This window comes from Coffea arabica, chromosome 11e, assembly GCF_036785885.1.
Source record: "Coffea arabica cultivar ET-39 chromosome 11e, Coffea Arabica ET-39 HiFi, whole genome shotgun sequence".
Lineage (NCBI taxonomy): Eukaryota > Viridiplantae > Streptophyta > Magnoliopsida > Gentianales > Rubiaceae > Coffea > Coffea arabica.
Window position 1 is genome coordinate 14,096,944 of NC_092331.1, and position 10,911 is coordinate 14,107,854.

Here is a 10,911-nt window from a genome sequence, read left to right on the forward strand (position 1 = left end):
GAGGAATGCCATAGAATTGACTATGTAATTTACTTATTTGTGGAATTAGAATAGAATGAGAGATTGAGTTGAATTTGTTGAAACTAAGGCATAATTATTTTTCTTTAATTGAATATTATGAGTATTTAGTGTAAACTGAGAAATGACACAATAATTGGTTTCTAGGTTTTGAGGAATTAAATTTGACAAAAGTATATAAATTGTTTTATTTCTTGAATCATTGTGGTAAGTTATGTGTGAAATTGCTTGAGGACAAGCAATGATTCAAGTGTGGGGAAATTTGATAAGTGAATATGTAACGTACATTTTGTACAAGTTTGGCATGAATTTTTGGTATGTTTTGAGAAGATTAAAGCCATATTTGAACTCTTTTGGTGATAATTGCTTAAATATTGTTTAAGTGTTCAAAACTTGATAAATGAGTGAATTAATGCGTTAATTTTGTGAAATTGTGAAGGATATTGATGTATGAAATTGATGCACGAGATGAAGGAAATGTAAGGATCGTCCAGAGGATAAAGTACACAAGAAATTAGGAGCAAAAATGAAGAAAAAGGAAAAGAAGTAAAAAACTGAAAAAAGACCAGCACGGATCCGAGCTCGGATCCGTGTGAATCAAGGGCGATCCGAACCCTCGTCTGTACTTCTGGAGCAATGCATCCGAGGCCAAATGATCCGAGCTCGGATCATTAGAGAAGGGCCTCGGATTAGCCTTGATCCGAGTTCGGATCGTTCTGCACCCCTCGGATCCGAAGCTCGGATCTGCCTCTCTCTTCTGCAAGTTGCACAACCGTTTTTTCTCACTTTTCACACAACTTTCCAGTTATCTTGAGTGAGTGAATTTGGTGGCACATGCTTCTGCAACAAAAGGGAAGACAAAATGAGTTATTGACAAGTCAAACAACATTGCTTTTGACTTTCTTTACAAAATCTGAGTTGTTGGAATCATGAAGGAGAAAAAAATGTGTCTTTCTACCACCTTTTATGCAGAGACACAAGGAAAAGTCAGGCATCACCTTACGTAGCGAGTTTATCTTCTAGTAACTAGTTTCTCTCTAGTTAGGAGTTCTTTGAGAAGCATTTGGAGTTTTCACTTGTAATCATCTTGTACAATAACATAGCAGAAATTGGAGGGTTTCACCATCAATTGGCTAAGCTTTCTTTTATCTTTCTTGTAGTTGTACTTTATGATGTTTTGCATTAATAAACTTGTGAGTTTGATTGTTAAATCATTCATGAGTAGCTAAACTTCTTAATCTAGGGAGTAGATAAAACTTATAGCTAAATGAGAAAAATTGAAGGTGATTTACACTTGTTATATCTTGTATTAACTCGTCTATTTGTGCATGTAGTAATTACTTGTTATTGCTTGATCACCAATAGCATGTTTATAGTTGTTATTGTTCAATGAGAATTGATAGTAACAATGAAAACACATGAGTAGAGCTTAAGTTGTATGTTCATGAAAATAGAGATGCACTTAAGTGGATTACTTAGCATTTCATGAAAGAAAACAGAGTAGTAGTAGTATTTCACCATGACAATAGGGAAAACTGGACTACTCTAAGCTATTTTATCATGAGAATGAAGTTTGGTAATATTGGAAATGAATCCCTAGTTAAACAAGAATAATAATAAGAGGTAAATCCATTTATTTGTGTTGTTGATGCCATAAGTGGAATCTACATCCCTAAATTCAATCTTTAGTGAAATTTCTTCATTTGCATTTAACATTGATTAAACCAGATTTGTAGACAATAGCATTATAATTTTCTTGCTCAGATTTATTGTAAGTCTAAATAATAGAGAAAAATAAGGGCCTAGTACTTGTTTAATTTGCTTCTCGTGGGATTGACCCGATACATACCCTACATTACGATTTCGGCCTGTATACTTGCAGTCAACGGGTATAAAATCAGATTTAATCTTGCATTGATAAAAAATTCCCGTCAAGTGTGATGCACGCAATGTTGGGATTGGAGCTATTTTGTCTCAAGAAAGGAGGCTAGTGGATTTCTTTAGTAAGAAGTTAAGTGAAGTTCGTCAAAAGTTTTTGAGGCATTGGAAGCATTACTTGATCTTGAATTAGTTTGTTTTATATGCTGATCACCAAGCCTTGAAGTACATCAACAATTAGAAGCAAATTAGCAATATACATATTTATTAGCTAGCATATCTTCAATGATTTTCCTTTATTTTGAAGCACAAGATTGGGCAACAAAATAAGATGGCGGATGCTTTGAGTAGACGAGCGACCTTGATGGTGACCATGAGCCATAAGGTCATCGGGTTTGAAGTTCTCTAGGAACTCTACGTTAATGATGATGACTTCAAGGAGGTGTAGCTTGCATGTCAGACCAAAGCAACACAGGATGACTTTCATATCTTTGACGGTTATCTCTTTAAAGGTAATCGTCTTTGCATTCCCTGTTTCTTTGCGTAAAAAGTTAATTCGTGTTTGCATGATAGAGGTCTTAGTGGACTTTTAGGTGTTGACAAGACTATCTCTAGTCTTGAAGCATATTATATTGGTCTCAATTAAAGAGGGATGTATGTGGGTTTGTTCGTAAATGCTATACTTGTTAAGTAGCAAAAGGTCAATCACAAAATACTTGGTTATATACACATTTACCAGTTCCTGAAGGCATATGGGAAGATTTGTTCAATGATTTTGTGCTTGGACTGTTTAGACTCAAAGAGAAATGGATTCGGTATTTGTGGTGGTGGACAAGTTTTCAAAGATGGTACACTTCATTCCATACAGTAAGACTTTGGATGCTTCACACATTGCTTGTTTGTTCTTTTATTAAGTTGTTCACTTGTTTGGACTGCCTAAATCCATTACATTCTGACTATGATACCAAGTTCCCGGGCCATTTCTAACCATGTGAAAGATGTTTGGCATATCGTTGAACTTTAGCAGCACTGTTCAGCCTAAAATAGATTGTCAAAAAGAAGTTGCCAATTGATCTTTTAAGGAATTTGGTGCATTGCATATGTGGAGAGCAACCTAAATAGTGGGATCATGCTCTTTCCTAGGCTGAGTTTGCTTTTAATAGCGCAATTGATGGCTCCATTGGTTGGTCTCTATTCTCTATTATATATGTTCAACCTCCTAGACATGCATTGGATTTGGTGCAACTTCTAAATGTTTCAAGTTATAGCATTGCCACGAGGAATATGGTTAAGGATTCGCAAGCTATACAAGTAGAGGCGAAAGTGAAATTGGAGGCAACTAATGCTAAATTCAAAGCTTCTGCAGGTAAACATTTGAAGCAGGTAATGAGGTGATAGTTCTTTTGCATAAGGAGAGGTTTTCTATTGGCAAATATCACAAGCTACAACCAATGAAGCATGGACGTTACAAGATTCTTCAACGAATCAATCCTAATGCTTATGTGGTTGATTTGCTAAGTTGTATGGGTATTTCACGTATATTTAATGTCTCGGGCCTTTATTTCTATTCCCCTTTCAGAGCAGCCTTTATATATAGATTTCCAAGAGAACTCGAGGGCGAGGTCTTCTTAAATGGAAGAAACTAATGTAGAGCATGTTGCACATGACTTCTTAGACAAGAGGAACTGAACGAAGAAAGGCATCGCTGAGCGATGCGAGACAAACTTAAGAGGAAATCTAACGCCAAGTTTGGCCTCATGACTGACACTGGACATCCTATTGATGAACTTCAGAAAATTTTCAGCGTGAAGACCAGCATCATCACCGGTGCCAGACATTATCACTAATGGGTCGTTTTGTGCTTTGTTTTTCCATTTTCAGCTGTAATTCGTTTCCTTTTTCAATTAGAATTTGTTACCTATATATAGGCATACTAGGGCTATTGTTATTTGATTTTTATCAACTTTTATCAAGTTATCTTGGTTTTTACTAAATTTCTCTCAACCTTCTTGAGAAACAAGGTTATTTCAAATCTTTCCGAAAGTTGACCGTGAATCACTCCTCTGTTATTTTTGGGAATCGTTCGTGAAACAATTTCTTCCTACCGCTTCCGTGTCAAATTGCACCTAGTGCCAAACATTAGGACCGAATTTATTTTTGTTAAAACTTTAGGTATTAAAACTGAACAAGTAATAGGTAACTTGTGACATGCTTGCTGATTATTTGGTTTTCATCAGCAATTGCATTCTTGATATGCATCATAATTGCTATGTGGTTTTCAACACTACTGGAGCTGTAGCTGTAGTTAGTTTTCTTGACCAAACACACTATGACAAATTTCACCTTTCTATTTTTCTGCGTTTTTTGTTATTATAGTCAAACTAAAAGGATTATAGACCTCTGCAATTTTGTCAGGAAAAGTGTAAGGAAGTAAATCTAGCAAATCTTGTCAGCGCAAGTGCTATGGAACATCAAGATTTGTTGAATTTTGAACTTCAAACTAAGAGGTACCTAATTACAACAATACCATCCAAAGAAACTAGTCTCCTTTCATGTTTTAGAAACCATAGTTTTCATCAACAACAAAACTTCAACTGAGAATACATCACATATAAAAGCAAAAGAAACAGCTCATTCTGAAAATCTAATCTGTTCCAAAAGGCCTAACAAGGCTTCCAATACATGTACATGATGATTGAACAAAACTTACGTCACCTCTAGTGGCTAAATCACTAATACGTTTTGTTTCAAGATCATGAAGAACAAGCTTTACTCCATCAATCTGTAAAAGTAATTGCCTCTTGTTCTTTGATAAAGCTAGAGGCGTCAAGCTCCAAAATGTCCAACCAGACATTGTAAATGAAGTTAACTTGGTCCAAGATTTGTCCACTCCATAATCTTCCATCACCCAGATATTAGCACCAAATCATCCACCTACGTCATAGTACAAACAAAGGGATCCATTCAAGACCTTCAAGTTATGCTGAAAATAACCTAAAGGCCATGGAATCATTGGACAAGGCATTTTCTGAAATTCTTCACTGCTAAGATCAAAGGAAATGATGTAGATAACACCATTCAATCGTCTTTCCCTCATGAACCAGTGCAATGCACCATCAACAAGGACACAATCTAGGGCACAGTAACAGTGGTAGTTCGACTGTTTAAATGGAAAATGCTTCATCCTTCTCCATGAGTTCTGCTTTCAGCTATAAACGTAGACTTCATCATACCAACTCGATTGATCTCTATCACATAGATCTGAAAACCTAATCCTGTTGAAAACTTTGTACTCATCATTCACACGGTCATACCCGAATCCAAGATGAAAAATAGCTCTACCACGGGTGTGATATTCAATTGGGAAAGAGGGTAATTCCCAAGACTTTTGAATCCATGGGTTCCACAATATAATTTTGTTTGTGTCTAGATACATCAGACAAAGAAGTCCATTGCAAGAGCCTTTCAAACAAACTTCGCTTCCAGAGTAATCCGAAGGGCAGTTGAGCTGTTTGGCACTTGCGGTAATACTGGAGCTATCAGCTTCAAGATCCAAAACCAAAGTGTAAAAGTTGTTCTGGTTTAGGCCAATAATTTTGATCCCACTGGGGAAATTTGCTTCTTGGTAGACTTTATTGAGATGTATTTTGATGAAATCTGAGCTATCAATTAAAGCACGCCATGATTTTGAAACGCGCCTGGGTTGTAGCAGAGAATCAAATGGTAACCTCAAAAGTACATTTGCAAGCAAATGATTTGGAATGTAATCTGACATTGCTGTGATTATTGGAAGTAGGACTCGAGTGACGTAGTCTTACAGGAGAAATTTACTTCTGACAATAAATTTTGATGAAAACTATGGAGAAGTTTCTTTACTCAATTTTGGTCAAACAAATTGATATTGAAAATTTAAGCCTTGATAGATGTGACTCTATAGCATAGCATATTCTATGTATACAGTTTCCAATTGATTTTTTGTTTTCTGCGGCCAAGACTTGGTCTAAGTCAACTCTAGAACATGAACTTCAACTTGAAGGAAAAGAAACGGAAATAGGATGTGCTAAGATTTCTTATATAAGTAATTTCTTCAATCATTTGGTTAGCTATTTTCAAAATAAAGAGCCTATACTAACAAAAATTGCTTAGATAGGTCAATGGTGAGTATCATTAACATTAGCTGTAAACTATTTAACTCCTTGTTGCTATGTTGAGTATAGAAAGAACATGGTTTTTCTTACTCTTTCATTAATCTTTTTATCAGTTAGGTCTCTGAATTCAACCTTCATCTCTAAGCTTGATAATGAAATTAGATCCATAAAACTTTTCATGTTTTCAACCAAACAATGTCAACCAAGAGTAGGAAAAACACAATTGGCCAAAGGATAGATCCAACTGTAGGTATAAAGAATTTTAAGAATTGTGCTCTTACTCTAATAATTTGTTAAATGCGTCCCTGCTGACTGAAGTAGAGTATTGCTTTTAGGCGTTGGAGTTTTGAAAAATTATGGTTGTATCTTTGATAATTTGTTGAAAGTAATATACTATCTGTGTGTGCCGAGAAGTAATTTGACATCAGTTGTTAAAAAAAAAAAAGAATAAGTAATGTATATAACCTGTCATTTTAATTGATAACTACAAGAATAACGGTAATGCAATAAGGAGCTTTAGTTAATGGTATTTTTTTAATAAATAAAAATCGTACTTTAATGAATTATTGGGCATTTAGTGAATTTTTTGCAGTTATAACCTAGCACAAAAGAATAGATGCACTTAATAGAAATTAGACACAATGGAGATGAATAGTAATTCTAAACAATATGGCCTTTATTTGCTGGAACTCTTGCAGTCATCTCACTTTGTGGTAGCAAAATTCTTAATAATTAGTAAAGCACAGTAGATGATCAATACTCCAGAATTGTCATTTCTAAACGTGATGAAATAGGCTTGAGATACAAAACAGACACAAAAGAAGTATTAGAACCCAAATTTAGGGTTTTAACAACATTAACACACAAGTCACAAAATTAAGAGTAAGGATGGCAACGGAACGGGGTTGGAGCGGGGGACCCCTCCCCCACCCCCTCCTCGGTTGCCTACAAATTCCCCCAGCCCTCGCCCCACACCCGCCCCGCCCGCTTCCCCAGCAGGTGCGCCCCGGGAGCTAATAAAAAATTGTTATATAATTTTGTTATAGTTAAATTTTAGCAAATAAACAAGTAGTAAAATATCAACACATCACCAAATTATTATTCATTGTAATTTCGTAATTGAAACTTATAAAAATGATCAAACAAAAGTTATTTGAATACAATCCAACATGATGAAATAAATACAACTAAAGTAGTCAAATTTTCACTTTTGGCACAAATACAATTACTAATTCATTATTATGCTTGTGTTTTTTTAAAAAAAAAATGTTATTGTAAGTGTAATTAGGGATTTAGTATAAATGTATTAGTAAATTTAGTATAACTAATTAATAATTTCTATTAGTAGTCATATATAATTATTAGTGTAATTGATAATATCAATTATATTACATATACTAATATACATTATATAATACATATAACTAATAATATCATTATCATAAGTTTGTAACTAATTAAATTAAATATTATACATATAATTATATACATATATATTTATTTAGATTTTTTTTTAAGCGGGTGGCGGGGCGGGGGTACACTCCCCCACCCCCTACCCCGTTTCTAAATAGGGGGGAAAAATTCCCCCGCCCCAGGCCCAACCCCCGTTCCATTAGCCCCCGCAAGTAGAGATGTAATCGAGCCGAGTCGAGCTCGAGTAGTGCTATACTCGAGCTCGACTCGACTCATATATCCCTAGGCTCGAGCTCGGCTCGAGCTCGATCGAGTCAAAAAAATTGATACTCGAAACTCGACTCGATGTACTCGCTCTAAGCTCGAAACTCGACTCGATAAGGCTCGATAACGAAGGGTATTTTATAAATTCCATATAACTTATACCCATAATGGTCATTTTATAATTATAATATATATATTATTTAAATTATAAATATATTATTTAAATAACCCCGGCTCGACGAGTAGCTCGACGAGCCTCGAGCCGGGGATTTTTTACTCGAAACTCGACTCGATTTTCATTCGAGCTACTCGAAACTCTTCGTTGACCAAGCTACTCGCGAGTAGCTTGGCTCGCGTACACCCCTACCCGCAGGGCGGATGCCCCCATTGCCATCCTTAATTAAAAAATTAATTACAGAACTAGTGGCAGAGCCACATGGTGTTGAGGGTGGACAATTGCCTTCCCCCTCCTCCCTTCAACTTTTGAAATTAAGAGAATAGTTTTGAAACTTTTGAAAAATTTTAGTTTTTACTTATATTTGCCCCTCTCCCCTCTCCCCCCAACCAAAATTTTGAAAAAAAACTCTTTTTTTTAACATTACCCTCCATATCATGAGAAGTTCTCATTTTCGGCACATTATCTCCCTTAGCAATCAATTTATTTAAGATATCTCTCCTATGGTACAAATATTTCAAAGTTACTAAATCACAAAATTGATTACTACTTGAATAGGAAATGATTTCAATACCTTTACACTACAAAAAAAAAGACTCATAATAAAAATAATCTTTATTTAATTTTTTATAATAATGACATCATTTTATGTGTACAATGTTATCCCCACTGTTTATAAGTCTAGACTCCGCATTGTACAAAACAAATTGTAACCTAAATTTAATTCTCTACTACACCATCGGAAAGAAATCTTTTTTTTTTTTGGACAGATTTCAAATTCTTGATGGGCCAATTGTATCATGAAAAAATTCCAGAACACCTTCCAAAAAATAAACATATGTCCAATAGCTTCGGAAAGAAATAAGGGGATCATCGTACACAAAGGGAAGAGAGATTATGTTGCAAGACCAGAGCATTTGAAGATAATTCTGATCTTCGTATGAAAATTTTTACGTTTACTAATTTATATTAACTTCGCCTGCTGTGTTGCTGAGTTCAGGAGAGGTGGATTGTAAGCTGTGGGACAGAACCTTTTGGCTGTTATACTCGTGTACAAAATTTTGTGGCCCATAAGAAGCCCTACTGTAGATATCTTTTTTAATTTTGAGCACTAATTTCAAACATAGATTAATCTTTCCTACACTAACAGTGTATATACTGTTATCGTTGGATTCATAATATGTGTACAAAAGTTGAATTTCAAATTCAAATTTTGTATAATTATCATTCATCCAATGCTGACAGTATATATTAGATTTACTCTTCAAACATTACCTAAAAAAAATTAATATCTATTTATGCAAGTCTCCTAATAAACAAACTCTTAGTTTTCTTACCTTAGTTAAGGTAAGGAAAACACTACAAATTGGAAATTACGGACAAATAAAAGAAAATTCAGCCATGTTTAGAATTTTATGTATACATGATTGACTTAAGTTGTAGCCAAAAGCCAACCTCTAAACCAACGACGACTTTTGTTGCCTGATCAAGCAAGCATCGGATTTTTCCCAAGTTCGTTCAACTCGTCTCAAACATCCACCCTTTAATTTCCAAAACTCCAATATTTGAAGGCAAGACTATTTTCTTTTTTCCTTTGCAATTCCTTTACATTTTAATTCATAATCATTAATTATTTAGACACTTATCTTAAGTTTGTGGTATAGAAATTTTATTTTGATGATTATTCATTTGTCAATTGTTCTTATTCTAAATTTGTATCTTAGAACTTTTATTTTAATTTGCATATGATTAATGCGTTTTTATTAAATTTAGTTAATGTTTATCTGATTTTGTTCTGTGAGTTGATTTTCATGTTTTGCTTTAGACTTTGTCTTTTATTTTCCAAAAAACATTTATTTATTATTTATCATATATTAAACTATAATTGTAAGACTTTGATTTCAAGTTAGCATACATCATTTGTTGTGATATATTTTTTTTGTTATACATTGTTTGATTGTTCATCCCCTAAGCTAAACTCCTGCGCCTGTCCCTGATATAGTGCATCTTTTTTGCACACACTGAATTGATTTTTACATGGTCGGTGTCTTTTCTATAATGCAATAATGGTGATCATTTTGGTAAACAAAGATATCATATAGAAGCATTTATTAACATTTCGTTCAAGCTAAAGAATGAGTAACTTGAAAATGTGTAACTTCTGATCACTCAAAATTCAATTGCAAAGAAGACTCTATCATCACATGCGAAACTTACTTTGTTTTTTCATAAAGGAAACCAATAGATTTGTAGAAACACAGTTTGAAGAAATTTAATTTTTTTTATGTGAGTGAAAATTGGGAAACTCAATGCTTACTGTTCCTTCATATTTTTGGAGATTTTCGTTTTATTGCAAGGTAATGTTGATAGGAAAACCCACTGCTTGGACCTATTTTATATCTTTGGAGATTCATTTCTCTTCCTGTATTGCAAATAACTTTTTATTGCAGAATGGAGCAGCTTTTCCTCTCTCTCTCTCTCGTTACCGTCAATCATTCTTGAGGAGGGTTCCACGGGAAAACAAAAAATTGAAAAAAAGTGTTGGTTCAATTAGGAATGCCCATCTGGTAATAGTGGACTAGTGGAGCACCAGCTCGTTATCCTTCCACTGCCAGGAGCGGGAAGTTCTCGTTGCTCTGTCAAACCAGCCTCACGCAGTGCCCTCCACTTTAGGAGCCAAGCGGTCTCAGCCTCCGCCAAGTCCGCATGACCCAGCTCTTCGCTTGGAATGGGCGAGCCAGTGAATAGCCCTACCGGTCCTACCATCTGAGCCAATCCAACGTTCCAACACATTAATGCCCCTGCTCAGGTTACAAGCTTGTGCTACCAAGCTCGGCGTCAAGCTGCCTTGAGGAAGTTGCTTATAAAGCACTAGTATGCATATCATTTCTTCGATGTGGGACAAATTCTATTCCGTTTCCATTCAGGAGTTCTGTGTGTTTTTATAAAGAAACCTGGAAAAATTGACAGATTCGTTTTCTTATAAACACACGTCTTGATATGGGACACACTTCA

General features: G+C 34.9%; 1 protein-coding gene across 1 annotated transcript; it reads right to left on the reverse strand.

Moving 5' to 3' along the window:
* Positions 1–4,822: 4,822 nt before the first annotated feature.
* On the reverse strand, positions 4,823–5,671 carry LOC140021144 (putative F-box protein At3g16210). The gene is made up of 2 exons (XM_072071914.1): positions 5,134–5,671; positions 4,823–5,028 (listed from the first exon to the last, which is right to left on the reverse strand). Exons 1-2 carry the CDS (start codon positions 5,669–5,671, stop codon positions 4,823–4,825), a joined length of 744 nt encoding a protein of 247 aa, XP_071928015.1.
* Positions 5,672–10,911: the final 5,240 nt, after the last annotated feature.